This window comes from Serinus canaria, chromosome 1 (genome assembly GCF_022539315.1).
Source record: "Serinus canaria isolate serCan28SL12 chromosome 1, serCan2020, whole genome shotgun sequence".
Lineage (NCBI taxonomy): Eukaryota > Metazoa > Chordata > Aves > Passeriformes > Fringillidae > Serinus > Serinus canaria.
This window is the reverse complement of record NC_066313.1, coordinates 83,919,646-83,942,069: the sequence shown is the minus strand read 5'-3', so window position 1 is coordinate 83,942,069 and position 22,424 is coordinate 83,919,646. Positions and strand designations below refer to the sequence as shown.

The window sequence follows — 22,424 nt, the reverse complement described above, 5'->3', positions numbered from 1 at the left end:
TTTTTTCCAAACACTCTTTTTATAGTCTCTGTTTCATTAGATGCAGTTCATAATATTTTTGAGTCTCTGTTTATTTTATCTCCATGTGCAATCATTTTGCCAATTAAAAAAACCCCAAACCTGTTGTTTCTGCTTGCTTTTTTCTTAAGGTTTGTCTTCCTTTTGCGGGGGGTAAAGGAATTATAGTTAGTTATGGTCTTAGATGTAAAGGTAGAATTGCTGATTAGGCTTCTCAGACATCACAGTATCTTAGAAAGTGACACACTTCACAGCGTGTGTTTATTTGTGCCGTGACACAGGAAAATACAGTGCAGTAGGCACAAGCTTTACATGCAGAAATGCTTTTACAAAAATGTCAAAAATACGGAATAGTAAATTAGACTGTTAAAGCAGACACAGTGGGGACATGTTATATAAATGAAATAGGAAGGTAGTTGGGAGGAGCTTAGAACATGAGCATATTTTTACATCCATGCTTCAACATGGAACCCACTTCAATTTTTGGTGCTTCATACTATCCAGGCTGTTCTCTGATATTGCCTTCTCCAGATCTTGCTTATTTGAAAAAAGGTTCCAAATTACAAACCAACCAAAACCACAGAAACAGAGCACCTCACCCCCTCAAAAAAAACCCCAACAAAAATACAACCAAAAAAAACCCCAAACGCTTGTGAATCATTTTTGACCAAATGCTGAATTCTGCTGCTTCATTTACTTCTTTTTTTTTTTTTTATTACTTCTTTAGTGATACTGGATCCTGACTTTGATCTGCATTGCTAGACAAAATCTAGTGTCAACAGAATCTTCAGTCTTTTATGAAATACTTTCTTTTTCTTATATTAATTCATCTAAAAATGCATAACTTTTAAATTTAAAAACTTGATACCGGTCTCACCCTAAATCCTCAAATTCGAGATAGGCTTTCTAGATAGTAGAAATTGCTTCTCTACATACATGCCATCTTTAACATTCATGTTCTAAAAATAAAAGATTAACATATGTTAATCAGGATTCAGAGTTTGGGGTCTCTTCCATGGCCAGAATGCCCAAGATGTGAATGTTTTCTAGACTTCCTTTCCCTCAACCCTAGAATCTCCCTTTTCATTCTAAAGAGCAGCAGATTTTAACCATCATATTAGTCACAGATTTATTCTCAGCGATTTCTTTTTCACAGACTTGGGTCCTGGCCTCTGATTTCTCCATCCGTTGCTCCACATTCACCATGTGCCTGTCTAGTTTCCCAGCTTTTGATGAGAGGTTCTCTACCTTGCCTTCCATTGAGGACAATGTGTTCTGCATTGCCCTGAATTTCACATGAAGTGACTCCATCAGCTCATGGGGGGATCTGCTCTGCTGCGATGTGGAAAAAGTCGACGAATCCAGTGAAGATAGACAAGATGACAGCATCATCTCAGGCCAGGGCACAGGAAGGCATGGACTAAAGAAGTTGTTCTTGTCATTCTTATCTTTATTTGGGGCATAATTTTGCTCTAATTTTCAATTGCAGACATCTTAGGTAACTTATTGAGCTCATCATAAACTAAAATATTTAAGAAATTAAAAAGTGCACAAATTTAGCAGAAATTCTGAATAAAAGCAGTTTTCCACATGAGTTAGGCTCTACCATTGGTATCTCCACTCACTCATTACACCACTTTCTCTGCTTTGATAGCTACTCATATGTGCACATAGCACCAGGTTTCCTTTCAGTTAGATTGTTGGTGTGTAAGTTGTTAGTACTGTGGAATTAGGCATTGTGGCACTCTATATTCATTGTGGGACTATAATAAACTCCCATTTATTATATTACAAAGGTGTATGGTATTAAATAGACTACAGTAATGAAAAAGAGCTGTGTAGTGGATTTCATTATAAATAGATAGAAGCATTTTATCTGTGAGATACCTTGTTGTTTTGAATCTGATGGGAGTTTGGGCAGGCATAGTAGTTTTGCATCTAGTGATTTTTTTCAAGCTGATTCATATTTAGAGTGTAGCACGTATTTCAAGGCTTACATACTATGAAAACCCAAATAGAACTAGAAATCTTTTGCTTGTTTCCATTATTCAGTGTCATGGAATTCTGTCTAGTACCTAGTACCCAGGGAGCCTGGAGGATCCTTTAAAATTTATGTAAGGATATGTAGTAAAGTTTTATAGAATGAGGGAAGATCTGTCTCATTTTAAGTCTGAGGTTGCAGTACTTATAATTGCATCATTTTGATCCAAGATAGGTTTGTGGTGATATTTGAAAGAAATTGACACATCCTAATAAGAGAATTATTAATAAGTAAAAGCAGAAGTTATTTCAGTTAATATCCCCATAAGAGTCTTAAAGAAAATAGAAGTTTCTAGCTAGTGTTTTTTATTTCAACTAATTGGCATTCTGGTTTTCACTTCTTCAAAATCACTTTGTGATATCTAGACTATTAGAAAAACAGTTTCTAGTATGAGATGAAGTGGATTTATATTCTATATGAATATAATTATATATTTCAGTGTTTTGATATCAGGGGTGCGTTTTGTAAAATGGACCATTGCTAAGTGTCTTCTTGTTTAGTTGAGCAGTTGTTAAATAATTTGTAGTGTCTTGTATTTGTGGCAGGATGTGGTTCTAACATTTAGCCAAGTGTGTTTGATCATTTTTATGGTCAGTAAAGCTAAGATCATTCTTATCTTACAGTATGGGGGAAGCACCATTTTTCTATTAATATTGTTCTCAGTAGTATGTGCAGACCTATCCAGAGAGACATTACTCTGGGAGGAGTCTGGATTTTTTTCTGGACTGCAATATGAATCAATATTATTAAGAATTTCTTTGTCAAAAAATAAAAGTATAGGAATTGTGTAAAATAAAATCCACAATTTTTATTTTATTGGCCTTCATTCTGTTGAACTCTTAGGAAGAATAACATAGACAATTTTTTTTTTTTTTAAGCAGAAATTAGAGTACCTGATCAGTTGGACTCATCCAACTGGGAGCATACGGATTCCACACATGTAAACGGAGCTGACTTTGATCTCACTGTTCTGTCAATGGCTGAAATAGCTTCTTGTAGTTATGAAGCCAGGTAGGTTAAATTTACCCAGTAGTTTGCTTGAAAATCCCATACAGATAGGCATAAGATGTCCAAAAATAGGGGTTATTAGTGTCTTTAAATTTATCTGGAGAAGTTTTAGTTGGAGAAGTTCAAAAGTTGTAATTATATAGGTTGTTAGAATTTAACAGAAACTCTTCCCTTTAGATGCTGCTGCTTGGTAGATACTGCTCATTAGCTCTCTACCCATAAAGCCTGTGGAGAAAAACCCTGTGCCTTTCACTGTGATGCTGTTGGTTTCATGTTATTGTCATGTCTTTGTATCAAGGTTGTAGTATTTTGTAGAATTAATGACACATTCTGAAGGTTTTATTTCAAACCAAAAGTGTGACTTTAAAACCATTTTTTGCAGAGACTTAGCTGACTATCTCCAATGACCTAACTTACAAAGGTTTACATTGTGGAACAACTTTTATAAATATAAGCACAGTGTCCGAAATACAGGGGGTCTTCTCTAATGGAAATAATACTACAGAAATTATTTCTTGGTTGGAAGCTTTATTAGGCTTGCTAGGATAGGCAGGCTTCTATTTGTTTCTCAGAAAGACTTTTTTTATTAGCAGGAGCCTAATTATGTAAGCTTGCACCTTGGAATATAAAATCTCTCTGCCTTAGTCACTGTCGTATAAGTGTGGTTTTAATTGGAAGCAGAAGATAGCAAGTGTGCTTTCTGGGATCTTTGTCTTTAGCATTTTCCTGAAGGCAGATTTCTCATGCTCCATGGCTTAATAATAAACAGCTAATTCAAATACTCTAGTTGCAGTTATTTTTTTAACCTATTAAATTTCTACCTGTTGACTGAGTTCTTATTCCCATTTTTTGGGGGGGAAAAGACAAATAATTAAGCTGAAAGTACTCCCAGTTAATTTGTGGAAAGGTTTGCACTGTGTTTACTTAGGGTTTATTTTATTATTTAATTTTAGACAAGTTGGCATAAAGAATGGAATGTTTTTCGGCCAAGCAAAAAAGTTGTGTCCAAATCTTCAAGCAGTTTCATATGATTTTGATGCATACAAAGAAGTTGCACGGACAGTATATGAAATACTAGCAAGGTAATGTGCTGTTTGTTTGCATGATCTTCATGGTAAGGTTATCAAGCATATTTTGTTTGCCACTACTGAATGCTATTACTCATTTTATATTTTCATCTCCCACTCTTCAGCTTCAGTGAAGCTATTCCTGTTTGAGGTCTTCCTTTGTAGTATTTTTGTTACCTTGACCACCACGCTTCTGAGCATTCTTTTATCCTGAAGCCAAATGTGTAAACAGTCAACATCTGACTTCCAAATGAGTCACTGTTAAATTTTTTTGCTGATTCATATAATGAGAAGCAGATCCCTGCTTAGGATGGGAGATCTTTCCAAGAGAAGTTTTTTTGAGTAATTTAAGAATGGATTATTAGAGTAACATCTATTAGAAACTACTTTCTGGTTTAAAATGCATTTGAAACAAGACTGGAAATTTGTTATTTTCAATGAAAAACAAATATTCAACTCCCTCTCCAGCTGTTCTTTTAAAATCAAGATGCATGATAAAATTAATCTTACATTAGTAATGTTACTATAATTTGCTGGTTTAGCATTTTTAATATCTAAGTGGTGTGTGATACAAAATAGGCAGGGAAATGCCACCACAAAAGGAAGACTTTATTTGCTACATATTTGTTTTAACAGATGGTGAGCTGTTGCTGGTGTTTCACCTCCTTTACTTTGTGTTGATAGCTATACTCACAACATCGAAGCAGTCAGTTGTGATGAAGCACTAGTAGATATCACTGAAATCCTTACAGAGACCAGACTGACTCCTGATGAATTTGCAAACGCTATCCGCACTGAAATCAAAGACCAGACTAAATGCACAGCTTCTGTTGGGATGGGTAAGGAACTTCATTTCTGTTTACAAGCAAGGACTGCTCTTGTTGATGTATCAAAGCTGTGTAAGTTTGCTAAAACTCCTAAGTGTTTGTGGAATATGTTGCCATTTACATTAAATCAGTTGAATAAAAATGCAAGAAAATTTTCATAACTGGAAAGTTGTAAGTAAAAATGTATAAAATTTCCATATCAGAGATCACAGGATTTTCTGAATTGGAAGGGACCAGCAAGGATCATCAAGACCAACTCTTAAGTCAATGGCCCATCCCAGCTATCACTTCTCCTTTATCTGAACACTATGCTAAAATTCCACTCTTGTATTCATTTTTATGAAATGTTTCCAGTAAATAGAAAAAGGAGCACAGATTGTGTTCCTTAATGGAGATAGTAGTAAGAGTTTACAGGGTGACATGATTTTACATAGTTCTTAGAAGGTATTGAGGACAAAGATTTGTGATTTGTAGTAGGTATTGTTTATTAAATCACACATCTGAAAATATTTCCTTGATTTGTTTCTTCTTGGCTCGTTCCTTTCTCCTTTCTTTTTTGTTCCTAATTAATATAAGAGTTGAATATCTGTATATACCTGTACTGAGTGTATATAAGTGTGTGAAATCCACTTGTGAGACAAGCTGAAATTCATGACTACAGGGAGAATTCTTCCCTTACTAACTTTGCAATTGCACTTAGCACTACACTTTAAGTGCTGTTATAGCAAATAAGTCCTGGCCGGTAATTATGAAGGTAGACACTGCAAATATATATGCATAGATTTTGTTGTATTCTTGGTAAAAGTTAAAGAGTTTGACTGTACTTTCTGCATTTTTTCCTTGAGTGTTAAACTGTGACATTCTACATGAGGACAGAACTTACCACAGACATGCTTTAATTTGTTGTTTTTACAGGTTCCAATATTCTGCTGGCCAGAATGGCAACTCGTAAAGCAAAACCAGATGGACAGTATCACTTAAAACCTGAAGAAGTGGATGATTTTATCAGAGGGCAACTTGTTACCAGTCTTCCAGGTATTCCTGTCTTTTAGAGCGCATTTTGCCTCCTGATATTAAACCATTTTCAGCTACAAATTTGCTTTCTAGATCAAACAGGATTAGCTGCTATTCTGTGTTTATGATCAAAAATATGAATAGACAGTAAAGACATATGGCATTCACCTGTATGAAAACAGGCTTTATTATATTTTTAGCATTCCAGGAGAATACCTAGCAGGTTTTTAACATAAAGCATTTCCTGGCATGTAACTTTATATTATTATTTAGTACACTTAGATAGTATACTGTGACACAGGCATGGTGCAAGAAGTGCTGAGTAAGCACTCATTTATGCTTTCAGTGATCAGCTGACCTCAGCCTGCATGTATACACATATATTTAGTGTTAGATATAAAAAAATAATATCTTTCTCTATTAAAGGTAAAAAAAAGAGGGAGGAACAGTAAAAAATCAGGCAGCCATAGACACTGAAATAGTAGTGTGGTAGAAATAGCATCCATATACAGGTGCAGGTTTACCAGAAATTCTCATTATGTAGCCCTTAGTGGCCAAACACTATTTACAGCACATCTGTGCTGTAATTTCTCTTTGGCATAACTTACAGGAGATATTTTTCCTCCAGAATATTACTCATTTAGAATTGTGCTTTGACTTTAATGTTTTAAAGTTTTCAGAATTCACTTGCATGTTCATAGTAAAAGCATTTTAGTGTTTGTGTTAATAATACCCTCTCAACAGAGAAACAGATTATCAAGAATAGAATCTGATTATCTAAGATTTCCAATTTTTACTGACTTTGATAGTGTGAACTCATAGGATTAATATTTTCTGGAAGTAACAGGCCACCTCTCCAAAACCCAGAAATATACTTCAGTTTATCACACTTACATATGTGCCGTTGCCATGGATACCTACAATTTCCAGTGCTTGGTAATTCAAAGCACAAGTGATACAGGTATGATATCACTTCTACCTGAAATACTATTTTTCTACCTAGGAAGCAGTGCAACAATGGTCAAAATATTTGTTGGTTTTCATTTAGATTAGATCACTTGTACATGAGGGGAAAACATACTACTTGTTGGACACTCCTTTTGGACTGAGTTGTTGGGGGGATTCAGAACGATATAATCTGTAACAGGCAGACAATTTCCCAGCAGGATTCATTCATATTTTACCCAAAAATTAACATGCTGTAGTGTGACATCTTAAACGAAATATGTGGAACAGATTAAAGATACACTGGTGATGACAGCAAAAGTTTCCATTCCATGTTTTATGTAGCAGAATTTATTTTATATATATTTATTTGTTAATTTGATATGACTTAATATAGGTTTAAAAATAAAAATTTTATGTAATCAGAACCCAACTGGCTTTGCATTGTATAAGGTTAACAGAACTAATTGCTTTGTTGTTAGGAGTTGGCAGGACAATGGAATCTAAGCTGGCTTCTTTGGGAATTAAAACCTGTGGAGATCTGCAGTGTGCTTCAATGTCAAAACTACAAAAAGAATTTGGTCCAAAAACAGGACAAATGCTCTACAGATTTTGTCGTGGTTTGGATGACCGACCTGTTCGTACAGAAAAAGAAAGAAAATCTGTTTCAGCAGAAATCAACTATGGAATAAGGTTTACACAGGTAATTTAGACTTGCTTCTTTTTTCCAGTGACTTCTTTCACCTACAGAAGAATCTTCTCATATTCTGATTATTTTCACTTAACTTTGATCTGTTAGAGCACCATCTTAGCCACGAAATAGAAATGAGGAAAATGAAGAAGTAGGACACCAAACGATAAAATGGGAGGAGAGACTGCAAAAGTATTGGACTGAAAAGAAGCTTGCACAAAATTAGCTGGCTATTCTGCATTCGTTATACAAGTCTGGTACAGAAAAAGAGAACTGCAGTAGGTTTGTCAGCACCTAGCATTCTCTTTCATTTAAATGCTGATTATTTGAAGATGCCAGTGCGTGAAACTATCACCAGCTGCTCCCGTCCAACATTTTTATTAGATTTTTTTACAATTACTTTTTGTTTGGGGGGGAGTGTTATTAACAAAATTGTATTTAAAAAGTAACTCAGCACTTTTTTGAGATCTTGAGTATTTATAGAAATGATAGGGAAAAAAGAGAGTTTGAAGAGACCGGACGGTGTTGTGTAGTCCAGACCTTTGCTCAGAACAGGGGAAGCTAATAAATCACACCAGTTGCTCAGCACTTTATCCAGTCTGGCATCAGAAATCTCCAAGAACGAAGACTGCAAACTTCCCTGAGCAACATGTTGCTCTGCTTGACTTTCCTCATGGTGAAAAAGATTTTAAGTCCTATGCTCTTCATCTTCTAGGCTTGAGCTTAGGCTTGCAATTCTGTGTTGGGGTTTCTGTTTTTAAAAGACTTCTTTCAACATCAGGACAGGAACCTACCATTTTGCCTTAATTAAGTGACCTACAGTGAAAACAAACCACTTGAAGTTAAGTGAGGCAATTGCTTGTGTGTCAGCTTGCTCTTTTCCCTTTGTGCAATCTGGATTGTATTAACCCTTAATGATTTACTTTCAGTATTTGAAAAGTAGTAATTATCTAAACAGGTTGTTTTCCCCTTCAGCCTAAGGAAGCAGAAGCTTTCCTTCTGAGCCTCTCAGAAGAGATCCAGCGTAGACTTGAAGCTGCTGGTATGAAGGGTAAACGATTGACCCTTAAAATTATGGTCAGAAAAGCTGGAGCACCAGTAGAACCTGCAAAGTATGGAGGTCATGGAATCTGTGATAATATTGCCAGGTGAGTACTAGGCATGAGCACACTTCTGCAGGATCTAAAATTTATAGGAGGACAAGACAGAAATTTTAAAGTGCCTGGTACTTCTTTGTCTATGTATAAAACTTGCACTTGTATAAAAAAATAAGTAGAGTATTATTATCAAAACTCCTCTGTGTTTGGGTTGTACATTTGGGTTGCACATTTCTGGTGGTTATCAGTAATACATATATGCTTATGTATTGTTGGTGCACCTTTCTCCAGCTTGCTCAGTATTGGAGATGAAGGTTTTCTTAGAGTGTTTGAAGAAGACATATTTTTGTCCTGCACTGTGACACACATGCAGCAGCAATGATTTCTTTCAGTAACCAGCCTCCTATTACTTTGTTCCTCCAATTCTTTGTTCCTTATTGATAAGCTGGATGATCTTGACTAATATTTTTTAATCTGAACATTATTTATGTACTTGCATGCTAAAAACACAGGGATATAATCTAGGCATAGAGTATCATATGCTGTTTCATACAAGATTGTCATGGAACCTACATACATATATATTCTTCAGGCATACACTTCTTTATCAAAGCAGTTGTTCTTCAGTACAGGATGATCCTGGCTTTTGAGAGTCTTTCTACTTTTCCTTCCATCTCAGGTGGTTGTAACAGACTAATCCCTTCTGAACTGGAGGGTTATTTCGTGGGTGTTGCTGGTAACAGAAGAGGTGGTAGAGTTCACAGATCACAGAATATGCTGAGTTGGAAGGGACCTGCAGGGATCGTCAAGTCCAGGTGCTGGCCCTGCATAGCACCACCCACGTGCCCAGGAGTTCATTCAGTGGGTTAGAGTTCAGTAGTAAGACTTGCATGCATAGAGCCTGTCATGCTTGTGATCTTGTTATACAGAATTCAGCTGTAATAAAAGCTGAAACTAAAAAATTCATGTTTCACTGTAAGAAGATCATCACTTTCTAGAATTGGTATATATACCAAGAAGAAAATCCCTCCATCTATACTTTTGTCTTCTGGCTATCCTGAATTCTTTGACCTGAAGATTTATTCTTTACAGCCTAAGAACATATTTTAGTATTGAATGTGCATTGAGATAGAGCTTTATTCCTCCCATATTTTAACTCTTGTCAGAGTGCTTTTTCGTGAATATATCAGTGCTTAGGACCCCTTTTCTGTAGTCAGGCATACTAACATGCCCTGAAATTTCCCTAGTTCATGAAGTCTTCAGTAAGGTCAGGGGGCGCCCAAGAATGGAAATTTGTTCACACATCTCTAAAGTGGTTCCGATGCCAGGATTTTGTTTGGTGACATCTCTGTTTCTGCTTCTGGCTTTCCAGTGATCTTCTCAACCCCAGTCACTCCAGGTTATGATGTAGGTGGTGTATTTCTCTCTTTGTTAGAGCATTTCTGTTCAGCCCTTTAGAAAGCTTTTTGCAGTGGAAGGGTAAACTCTAAAAGTTGAGCGCAATCAAATGGATTAGAATCTCAGTGTGGTCCCCCAAGTGACCGGTTTCTCTCATCAGTTTGATTTTCTCTGTAGCTATAGCTCATGACTCATTTCTTGCTCCTTTACCTCACAGTTGAATGGCTTGCTATGCTTTCTCATCCTACAGGTCAAGATCCCCTAAGATAACCATAGTACTACAAAGGATTCAGACTTGAAGACACACTTAAAATCCAAATCAGCTTTTGAGATTAAGTGGTATTTTTACTGCACCTCTGAAACCCGGTCATGATAGTTCAGCACAAACGTTTTTAAAATATTTTTATGAAATGTTGTGTACCTTTAGTGAGATTGATCTCCTTTTTCTTAAGAATACTAACATGTAAAGCTTAAGGAGATCTTCATATTGTTCACAGTCTGAGGGTTTTTTGTTTTTTTTTCATATTGGCAGAACTAGACCTTTCCAAAGAGCACTTGGCTGTTCATGGTGGTTTCTGACAGATTCAAAAGCAGAGTAACACCATCAAAGTGTTTAGTAAGTAGTCAGGATGGCACCCTGTCAAAACACCAAACTTCATTTTGCTGATAGAGCCCGCTCTATCAGAGCTAAAACTGCATCATTTATTTCAGTGAGAAGATTTTACATCACTCACATGCTTTGATGAGCCACTTGAAATTTTGTCAAAGGTTAGGCCATTAGAGAATCCAGAGCTATCCAAGCACTGCTGCTGCCCTGCCATACTCTCAAGTGGTACTCTGTAAAACTCACAGCCAGATTGTTTTGTGAGTCTTGTTGCAAAAAATTGCCCATAGCTTAAGATAATTTGGAATGTTGTTTAAAGTTAATTTCCATTAATTTGAATACCTTGTTGCTTGTAATCCACATGCACATGCCTACATCTGCTTCCCCTCTGAGTTCCTTTTGAAACTCTTGCTTAAGACAATTGACAACTGAAATAATACTGAACAAACTTTCTGTGAACCAAGGTTGAGTGGAAATGCAGGAGTGTGTTTTTGTGCAAACTGTAAACTTCTTGTGAAACTTTTGGTCTGGCTTCAATGGATTGCATGTGTGTGTATATGTGTATGTATATTTGTGTGTGTGTGTGTGTGTGTGTATATATATATATATATATATATATCCTAAATTTGACTTTTTAATGTGTGGACTGCACACTAAGAATGTTCAGTTAGTAAATATTCTGCTTTTCTTACTTTTTCTGTAGATGATGCTTAGTTTTAACTACCTTTAAAAAGAAACCACAGAACAAATAAAAAGTGTTCAGTTTCTATATGCCAAGAAATTATCATCTGTCTTTCTTTCAGGTCCTCTCTGGAACAAATACAGAATTTTTGACTCCAGGATTTGTGAAACAGTTTCCTTTTTAACAATGCTGTTTATTCTTTTTAGGACTGTGACTTTAGACCATGCAACAGACAGTGCAAAAGTAATTGGGAAGGAAACTCTGAACATGTTTCACACAATGAAGCTGAACATATCCGATATGCGAGGGGTGAGTTAATGGGAAAACTGAAATTCATTCTCTTTATCAACCTATTTCTGTCTGTTGTGGATTTCCAGTTCCCTCTGGTAGATGATAACCAAACTTAAGCAAAAGTGTAGGTAATATAAAGCTTATGTAAATTAATGTATGCAATTGTATTATGTTTTATAACCTTTGAAAAACATGGTTACAAAGCCATAAATGTAAAAAAATTGATTTTTTTTGTGGTATAAATTAATGCACAACTTAAAATATCCTGAGATGGTAAAGTAAGTCTGTATCTTCTACAGTTCCATCAGCATGTGTAAGTTTTATTTTGTCTTGGAATTTGCTGTAAACTTTTGCCATACATTAATTGTGTAACTAATATAAACTAATATATAACTGTTTATAATGAGATAAAAGGAGCTTTTGTTCTAGACTGCAAGTCTTAGAACAAGAAAAGTTACCAGCCCATGTTTCGGCCTTTTTTTCAAAGTGGTTTTCTGGCTCTTTTGATTCATGGCTTATTTTAGAACTCCTGCTCATCTCAGAGGTTTTGTCATAGCAATGTGACCCCACAATGCTGCTATTTTGACATCAGCCATTTGTTACAATAGAACACAGAGGATTTCTAAAACAAACCTGCATTAATTCCTCATCTGAATATAGAAGTAGGTTTTGATTCACAATGTTGCCTTGCAAAGTCAGCTCCCTGGCTTGGAGTTGAGGAAATATTTAATTTAAATTTCATCTCCCATTATTGCAACTAAAAAGGTGTTAATAAACAAAATCCTTATTATGTAATTATAGAAGAAAACCTGGTGGAGATATAGTAGCTCCTTCATGCTTTCTGAGTCCCATATACAACTTTTTCTAAGTGTCAGGTTTTTTCTTTAAAATTATGGGGGATTGGCAATAAATTCATGCAGTGAACCAGGGCATTCTTATGACACGTTTTGAACCAGTGCTGATTCGGTATTTAAAAGTTAAATGAAAATCTAGGATGTCTTGAAAAATGAGGAACACCTCATCTAAACAAGACTACTTCAGCCAAAGTAATTTCATCCATTGAGACTTTGCAAAACCAGTGTTTACAAGTGAAACACTAGTGTTTTTCTCATTTGTAGACTGAAGTGATGCATTTAGTATAGATTGTCCTTGGGGAAAAGCATTGCTGGGTAGCCGGATTTAATACTAACCATATTCTTGTCGTCAGTATTTCTGTATTTGTTAATGTCTAAGAAATTTCATAAAAAACACATTGCTTCATGATCCTTTTGACAGCACTTTTTTATATCAGAGAAGTTAAGATGTTAGTACCTTTGTAATTTCTTAATTGTTGGGTTATGGTGGGTAATTCTGGGATTTGTTTGGGATGTTTTTAGTGGCTGTTTATGTGTATTTCAATATATTTTTATTTGTCCTCCCCCCACACACAACAGGCAATCACTTCCAAAGAAGTAAATGTTATTATGATATAATTACCTATTTTAAAATTAATTTTATTTATTTCAAACTTTATTAAATGAATGCATTTATGTTTTGGATTTAGGTTGGAATTCAGGTACAGCAGCTAGTTCCCATCAGTAAAACAACTTCAGCTCTCTCAACAGTACAATCTGGCCATTTACCTGGTGGATCGCATTCAGTTATTGATCTTTTTCATGTTCAGAAAGCAAAAAAGCACTCAGAAGAAGACCCTAAGGAAGGTCAGTAAGCTTTGTACTTGGCATGTGTGATAGTGATCAGTTCTGAAGGACCCTAATATAGATCACCTTTTGGAATACTTATTCAATATTATACCAGTGTAAATTATGCAAATTATAAAATTTCTGAGAGTTGGGTTTGCTGCTGCAAATGGAAATGCTACTAATAAAACTTTGTATAGGATAAGTCCAATTAGGTTTTTTTGGGTAAAGTTTTTTAGTTAATAGTAACAGAGGATACTTTGAAATAAAAAGTGTTATGATGGTGCTACGTATTACATAAACTCTTCAAGTAATGCTAGAAAATGCCTTTTACTGCATCTTGAATCTTCAGAGTATTTTTAACTATTAGATGATCACTCTGTATTTTGTTTCCATATATATAGTACTTGTGGCTGCTATGGACCTTGAAATATCTTCTAATTCAAGAACTTGCACTTTCCTTCCATCTCGTGGTACCAATGTCACACCTGGTGTCAATTCTAATGCCAACAACACCGAGTCTGCTGTCAAGTGGAATGGTGCGCATTCTCCTGTCAGTGTAAAATCCAGGCTCAATTTGAGTATTGAGGTTCCATCTGCTTCCCAGGTAAACCTGAGAATATGAAACATCTACAGTGTATTGTAATAACTTGGGATTGTCTGTCTTATTTGGACAGACCCAAAAGGAGCTCTTTTTAAATAAAAAGAGTTCTAGTAAAGTATAGTGCACAGGAAGTAATTCTTAATGATGCAAAAATGTTTTGCCTTAATAAATAATGTTGAAGTTAGGATGCACACTTAATATTTGTACAGGATACCACTGTTTAGATGAGAGTAGGACAATCTTTATTAAGTAGAATATTTCTGTGAGATTTGGGGACTACGTTTTTTTAGGTGTGTTTTAACAAAGGGACAGCCTTCATTATTTCTGCCCCACATGCTGTTCAAGTAGACTCTGTTAGAAGGGTCTGCTATGAAACAGCTGCACAGACTTCTGCAGGTATTTTACATATAAGAAGACTTAGTTGCTCTTCTGTAAAGATCTCTCATTTAAATGTCTGTCATTTAAATCTGTAAAAGTATTTCTGTGGATTTTTAACAGCTTTCTCAAATATTTATCCATTTTAAGAAGCAAATTATGCTTTTGGCAGGAAACGTATTCCTATAATGCAATATCCAATCCAGCTCAGGATCTAAAAGTAACTTGACTCAACAATGAGAAGCTCTGTACATTCAGATGCTGCTATAGGAGGAATATATATAAACAAGTGAAAAATGCACTAGCTGTTCAGCAAATTTCCTACTTTTGGTGGCCTTATGGCACAATATCTTTCTTTCTGCTTTTAATCATATTATAATATGGAATGTAAAAAAATTCAGGGCTGGGAAGGATTGGTGAGAGTTAGTGCCACACCACTTTTTGTATACTGTACTAGGAAAGTAACAGCAGTCCTGGGTGTTTTACACCCAGGATTCCCAGGAAATTATTATAGAGTTACATATGCAGCAAATTTGAAATGAGTGAATAAAACAGAACATGGAAGAGTAACTGAAGTGATTAACAATACAGACAGCTTTCATCAAAACCTCTCAGTTTCCAAGTAGATTTTCATAGATATTTGTGGTTCTTCTCTGTAAATCCAGAATCTGGTTATAAGCTCCAAATTTTCTTCTTAAAGGTAAAAGATAAACTATTCTAACCCAGCTATGAAGTCTTACTCAGCAGAACTTAGAGGCAAACGTTGGCTTTTCTCTACATAATTTTGTTCAAATTTTACTAGTGAGAAAAAGGATGCTGCACATCTGCTTGTCAGTTGTATTCATTCAGTCACTTGTGCAGCTGTCATTGTACACAGCAACTTCGAGACGCTGAGAGGGTATCTCAGTTGTTTCAAGTGAATAATTGATAGTAAATAAAAACTTATTTCATCATCCAACTCTGGCAAGTCTGACTATGCAAGCATTCATAATACCAGTAAAGTAAATTAGTAACATGCACCCTAGAACCATATAAAGAAAGAAATTAATTGCTTATAGCTTTGTGCTGGACACCAGTTTAGTATTCATATCAACCTGTTGCCTATATAATTTGAATTTTGAATTCAGGTTACTTTATTATTAGGTAGCTGTAGAGGAAACCCTATCTATGGTTTTTGGTAAGAAGTCTGATCATTGTGACAAGATAAAACTGGGCATTCCTATTTACTGAGCTGCTTAGTCTTAAATGATATTTACTGCTGCAGAGTGTAACTCTGCATACACATATGTAGCAGGTTTTGGAAAATTCAGGAACTGTATAACTAATGTTTTGACTAAAATAGCTCTGTTACATATTCCTTGGAAAAATCTAAAAGCTTTTATGTACTTGTAGCTAGATAAGTCTGTGCTAGAAGCTCTGCCACCTGATCTGCGAGAGCAAGTAGAGCAAATATGCACCATTCAGCAAGGAGAGAGTTACAGAGAGAGCAAAAAAGAGCCAATAAATGGATGTAACACTGCACTTCTGTCACAACCAGTTGGAACAGTGCTTTTACAAATACCAGAGCTCCAAGAACCAAATACCAATATGGGAATCAATGTAATAGCCTTGCCAGCTTTCTCACAGGTAGGATGTTTGCATGGCATCAATAAACAATGACTTTTCATCTACAGGAAATTAGAAGCTCTGTCTTGAGACAGCTTTAACTGGAACCTGTGACTTCTCACAGTCAATCATTCATGGTCCTTTAATGTCTTTTAAAAGTCTGTTTTTAAATGTTACATTATCTGTCAGAAATGTAGTATGGTAATATTTATTGAAGATTATAGTCATCAGTCTGCCTATGTTTTTGCTGTTGTTTAATGTAAAACCCCCTCATATATGATCTGCTTTGCAATCCAGTCTGTAAATAGCTGTTTTTTATATTGCAGCTGAGTTACATTGAACCATAAGTCTTGAAGCAGTCCTAAAATCTGCTTTGCTAAGTCACAGGAGACTCTGTTTAAGTGTGTGTTCTGATGAGGTAAAGCCAGCCTCTCCTGGCTTCTTCTGTAGATGTGTTTGTTTGTAACCCATTCCTGAGAGAAGGACAGTCATGGCTAAAGGTTGTGCATACCTCCATAGTTTTTTTAAATACATTGCATGTCAGGATGAGAAAAGAACAAAGATGTTTGTCAAAATAGGGACCTTAAAGGGCAGCAGGGAACAGTAAGGATTCTTCTGATGTTAGTCTGCTCTTCAGTCCAAGAAGATGCTGAAAAAATGTAGTTGAAAAATTAAAAGAAAAAAAAATTAAAAATCAAAGATTGGGTTACCCAGAGATACACTATCTTGCATTGCATCATTTTAAATGGAGCAGTGGTTTTATTTTTCTGTTTCATCACACCTTCGCGGTTCTCAAATGAAGTAGTACCTCTTAATCACGTGTGTAGAGATTTGTTGCTGTTTCTAATGCATAATTTTGCTTAGCTGACAAAAATATCCAGAGAAAATAATGTAGAAATTCCACCAAATAGTTAATGCATAATTGTTATTTTCAAAAAAATGTATAGTCTATTATTTTACTAAAATTTCCTCTCCTTGATTCAAGTTCATTGGTTCAGAAACAGTTGTGTCAGTTTTTGTTCCTGAACTGCAAAGTTTGGTTTTCCCTATGGATTAGTGTGCAGATGATATCTGAGTTCTCTCTGCCCCAGCTGTTTGAAATTTTGCAGTTACATCTGTCCATAACCAGGATGTGTGTTAAATTAGGCTGTGCTCTGAAGTGCACCCCTCCACACTTGGCTTGCCACTCAGTACTGTTTTTCAGAGTAAATGGTAACTGCATATGGCTTTCTATAAAAATTCCTTTTAGTTTGTTTATGTTTTATCTGTCTATTAATTAGGTAGTTGAAAAATTGATTGTTATTTTTTAAAACAGCATTACTTTTTGAAGTTTTCCTAAAAGCACCTAGTTTGCACTCGTTTTTTGCACTGTTTTTTCTCTCTCTCTCTACTAATGTATTTTGTGACCCAGTTACTTGATCCAAAAATGCAACTTAGCAGAGCAGCCTTTTTGTTTGAAGATGTAGTTCAAGAAGAATTGAGTACTTCCTATTTATTTGTCAAGGTTATCTATACTATCTATTTGAGAGTGCCTTATGCTCATATTCAATTTTTTTTCCTGAAGGCCATTCAGCTTTTTTTATTGGCAAAAAGAGGACTAATATTTAAAATTTACATTTTCTGAGTCAGGTCCAAGTTTAATACCTAGAATAGTATGGTTGAGAAGCTTCCTGTAGGCTTGGTGGAAAAAAAAAAAGGCTAAACCCAGCTCATTAATACAGGAGGATTTTTTTTCTGTGTTAAAATCAACCATGAACTTAATTCAAAAATACCATCTTACTCTAAATATAGTTTGAAACATTTTTTTTCTTTAAGTCTTTGTGGTAGTGTATATGCTGTGGCTGCACACAGACATTTAAATCTATTTTGTGGCCCATGAAGCAGTGAAATGAGTAGTAATAGGTTTTGGGTATAGAAATACTGCCAACCACTCCAAAATGAGTACTTTATCTACATCAGATGTAGATTATGCCCTGCCATCTTTTTATAGCTTAATAAGGTTTGTTTTGCAGCTCTTTATTCCTTTTGTCTGAGCTGAGTTTTATGATCAGCTGCAAAGCTAATTGGCTGACAGTGATTTATTCATTAGAAAACATGTGGAAAATTTCCTTTGTTAGGTAAAGTTCTCCTGTGAAAGGAATCCAGATAGGTTGCATTCCTTTCCATCAGTTGCTGAAGTAATCTTAAAATTTAGAATGGCTGTGTGTCTCTGTAGCCTGGATCCTGCAGAAGTGTGGGATGCAAAACATGAAGATTACAGATGCCTAGAAATGAATGACATTTCTAATAATGGTGTTAATTAATCAGTGGTGGCAAGTTTTCATTTAATCCTTACAGTGTCTTCACATGGTACAGATTCCTCATAAGGAAATTGATATAAGCCCATCAGAAATACTGATAAGTGTATGCTGAGGTCACCAGTAACTCTGTAAAACCAAGATTCTCCAGAATGTGAAAGCTTTCAGATACCTGCATGACAATGTTAGGACATTGTACAATCAGTTACCTGAAACTCCTGTTATATTGGAGAATTCATGTGAATTCAGCTGGTGGCTCACCTAATTGAATTTTTCCATGTTACACTCTGAGAGGGCAGTGATGGGGGAATAACAAAAATGCATCCAGTTCATGTACTGCATTATTTCTGCATTTATCAAGTGGTTTGCACAAAAAACAGTGTCAATTCAGAGCATTCCAAGTCCTTGACTCTTGAATGCCTTACCAGAGAGCACAAAACTTTTTTTAAAAGTTTTATGAAGTAAAATTTGTATTTAAAAAGATAACTTATACCCGTGATGTAAGTGGATGCATTCCACTATAGTGCTTTGTTCTGCACAATGCATATGGTAATTGAGGTCACAGCTGTTCCTGTTTCCTCCTTCCATTAGTGCATATTCTGTGATGAAAAATTGGTGTTACTCATGGAGTTCTGAAAAAGGAACCAACTTGTGCTAAATTGATGAATTCTAACCTGTAAGAGCACACTCATGTTTATGATCTGTATTATTTAGACATCATGTGTTTGACTAGGACCCTGTACCTCCCTGTCATAGCATACATGTTTTCGTTTAAAAAAAAGAAATCTCTATTAAAAATAAGAGATAAATTTTAATTCCTTTGCAGATTAACATGCAATAAATGCAATTTCTATCATTATCTGAGATACTGTATTGTATTCTTAGAATAGTAATTGTAGTTTTGACCAATTTTTTGTTGTTTCTGCTCATCTCTGAATTCTACCAGTGAAATGAAGGGCCCTCTCCCACTCACAGATTTAATCCACTAAACAATAGCTTTGCTTTGAATTAGATTTTGAAGATTATGAGCTGAAAACGCTGTTCAGTTGTAATGGGAAGCTCCAAATACAAGATGAGTCTGTCACTGATGTGCTACTTCAGACACACAATGAGAAAAAATAACTGATAATACAAGAAATTTTATTTTGTCTATATGAGTGTGTCTGGCAAATGGCATCAAATTATTTCCTGTCTAGAATCTGAGTCCCTGGGACAGTTGCAAGGAACTGTGCTCTTATCAGTCAAGCAAGTGGTGGACAACTGTGGGAAAAAGAGATTAAACCCTTTTATGCTAGTTCAAAATATGACATAGCTGGACTTGGATTTTCCTGTCCTTAAAGAACTGAGACTATTTCTGAGAATATTCTCAATTTTATAGCAGCTTGCAGGAAATAGAAGTATCAAAAGAAAAGGAGGAACAAAAATCTGATGGTCACAATGTTTGTGTTTTGAAATTTGAAGGGAGTGCTCTCTGGGTTAGGCTTAATCCTGCTCTTAATGCAGCTGTACTGGCTATCAGTAGGTGGGTAAAGAAGGTTAGTGCATTATATGCTCATAATAGTAATTTTAGTAAATAGAGTAATATTAAATGTGCATTTTGTTGTTTTTACAAAGAAAATGTACAGTGTGTTTTACGGTATTTCAGTTATATCTCCTTTATTTTTGCTTGGCGTAAAATGTAAATGCCTTTCTCATGTGAGTGACCTAGAAAGAAGCAAACAGTGCTGCTCACTGCTGAAATAATCAAATGAATCTTTTGTTACTGTCCAGGTGGACCCTGAGGTTTTTTCTGCACTACCTGCTGAGTTGCAAGCAGAGCTGAAAGATGCCTATGATCAAAGGCAGAAGCAATCAGAGCAGCAGCCTGCTAACACTTTAGGTGAGAATGTGTAGTTGTGCAGTACTCTTGTGGTGTAGGAGTTGTTTGCTATCTAAACAGCTATGCAGCCCTAAGTAACAAACTGGAAAATACAACCAAAGCTTCTCTGAAGATGCTGGGTTGAACTGAATTTCTGTATTTATTTTTGACAGACTGTCAGTTACAACCAGCTGTGGTTTCAGTTTGCAAACAGGTGCCCAGCTTTACTCAAATGGGTAATTAATTCAATTCATGGGGACTGTGGCACTAAGCTTTCCCCACATCCATATGTTTGCCATATGGAATCCAAACTTGATGTGTCTTCTGATTTAAAGTATTGCACTTTCTTAAGTTAGTTAAACTCTTTCCAGGGAGCATTCTCATGGTTCCATGAAACCCATAGCACTGGCAAGGTTTTGGGGCAGCTAGAGAAAGACATACTGCATCTCACTGAATGTCTGAAAGTCAGCTGGGTTTGCTCTGAGCTGATCATCCAGGTCTCCTTTTTATAATCAGTAGAAAGAAAGAGACTGATTCCCTATGAACATGCTTTGTCATAAAAATAGGTTGTAAATGTTATTGGCTTGATTGCCAGTTAAACACTGCACTGTAATTATAATCACACCCTGATTTCATAGCCAGTGGACTAATGCAGATATGTTAGAATGATGGAATGAGAGAGATTTCCTTCGTAAGCTGTGATAAAAGCATTGTGGGGGCTTTACACTGCTGGCTTGCCACTAACACTGGTGGCACTGTGCTCTGACTGAGGTGAGGCAATTTGTCCAGTAGATTCAGATTTCACCAGCTGCTTCATGTGAGCATTCAAGTACTGAAATGCTCACATTTAAAAGCTTATGAATAGCTGAATGTCCTCTGTACACTGAAAGTCTAACAGTGCTTTTCAGATCTGAAATGGTGTGGACGTTAAAGTTGCTTTATCTAGGCTGTGTTTTCTCAAGCTAATATTAGATTTTTGGGGGAGATCCAGAGTCTCTCTTTCAGTGGAAAGTATTAAATTTTAAATGTATCAACCATTGACTATTCCTGTGTTTTTCAGTGCCAAAAAATCCATTCCTACACCTGAAGCATACAACTGTGAAAAATAAGAAAAAAATACGGAAAAAAAATCCAGGCAGTCCTGTGAAAAAGATTCAGAGTCCTTTGAAAAACAAACTTATTGGTAGTCCTGCAAAAAACATGCCAGCTACATCTGGAAGCCCACAGAAGCTAATAGATGGCTTCTTGAAACAAGAAGGAACAGCTGCTCAGGTACTTTTAAGACAAACAGCCTTAGGTAAAGCTGTATCTGCTTCTTTAGACTGAGTTCAGGTTGCTGTTTTTCTTTACTCGATTCTTCACTGACAGTTACCTCTGTATGTATATGGTGTTGCCATATTTGTCAGACTGAGCATTATCCAATTCCATGTTTGGAACAGGCAGAAGCAGTTCCATCAACTTCAGATTCTGCAGGCCCATCAGCTCTGCAGACGGAGCAGCAGCCGGGCTCCTTCAGGCCACAGGCCCCAAACCTCGCTGGAGCTGTGGAATTCAACGATGTGAAGACATTGTTGAAAGAATGGATCACAACTATCTCAGGTGAGGGATGTCACACTGGGTGATCTTGCAGTGCATCACAAAGAAAACTGCTCTGAGTAGGCTTTTTGTACTTTCTTTCTCCTTCACTCTTCCTTTTGCTGCTTATTTTTTACAATACTATTGAAGTCTTGCTGCCTTGGCAGTCTTGGAAGAACTTGATTCTTTCTGCCAGTTGTTACTCTGTGGCTTTGCTAGTTCCTCTTGCTTAACATCATGAAAAGTAACATGATCCTTCTTCAAGCCATGTGTCTGGCCATTGTCCTATGCCTCAATGTTACATGTGTCTGAGGTTTACTGAATTTTTCCAACATATTACAACTGCTAAATTAAAGTTCTTGAAAGGGAATTCATTTCTTCTGTGAAAGAGGCAGAGGTTTGGGGTTTTGTCAAAATATATGCTGGGAAGAACACTAGATAAAAAAAACCTGTGCAACTGTGACACTCTTGCTAAACTGTGATTTGAATTAGGTCAAACAAATAACAACTCCTTAAAACCTTGGGAAATTTGACCTGCCTGCCCTGGACATTATTATTCTCCTTAGAGTTTCAAAACAGCCATTGCATTCTCAATCTCTTTTCCCATTGGTTACTGCTAGATTTGTCAGTTGTTCTTACTGAAAAAAAAAGTCTACAAGACAGGTATTTCAGGACTCTGAGAATACAGAAATTGTCAGGTTGGCCCCTGATATGCTGATACTGCAGAATTTCTTTCTATTGTATTCCC

At 36.0% G+C, this 22,424-nt stretch overlaps 1 protein-coding gene across 5 annotated transcripts in view; it reads left to right on the top strand.

The window, feature by feature from the left end:
• The window catches only part of REV1 (REV1 DNA directed polymerase), a 54,940-nt gene that overhangs the window by 30,356 nt on the left and 2,160 nt on the right, over positions 1-22,424 (top strand). Inside the window, exons 1-14 of one of the 5 annotated variants that reach the window (XM_018908884.2) lie at positions 1,192-1,431; positions 2,941-3,070; positions 4,021-4,149; positions 4,819-4,973; positions 5,877-5,996; positions 7,403-7,623; positions 8,587-8,759; positions 11,599-11,701; positions 13,227-13,383; positions 13,767-13,969; positions 15,734-15,967; positions 20,014-20,122; positions 21,162-21,373; positions 21,541-21,700. In XM_018908884.2, coding sequence (XP_018764429.2) covers positions 1,359-1,431; positions 2,941-3,070; positions 4,021-4,149; positions 4,819-4,973; positions 5,877-5,996; positions 7,403-7,623; positions 8,587-8,759; positions 11,599-11,701; positions 13,227-13,383; positions 13,767-13,969; positions 15,734-15,967; positions 20,014-20,122; positions 21,162-21,373; positions 21,541-21,700 — 2,179 coding nt within the window. In that variant the 5' untranslated portion in view covers positions 1,192-1,358. Of the gene's footprint in view, positions 1-1,191; positions 1,517-2,937; positions 3,071-4,020; positions 4,150-4,818; positions 4,974-5,876; positions 5,997-7,402; positions 7,624-8,586; positions 8,760-11,598; positions 11,702-13,226; positions 13,384-13,766; positions 13,970-15,733; positions 15,968-20,013; positions 20,123-21,161; positions 21,374-21,540; positions 21,701-22,424 lie in introns of those variants that run through there. The other 4 variants (XM_018908885.2, XM_050974588.1, XM_009085408.4 and 1 more) reach the window with 4 other exon arrangements.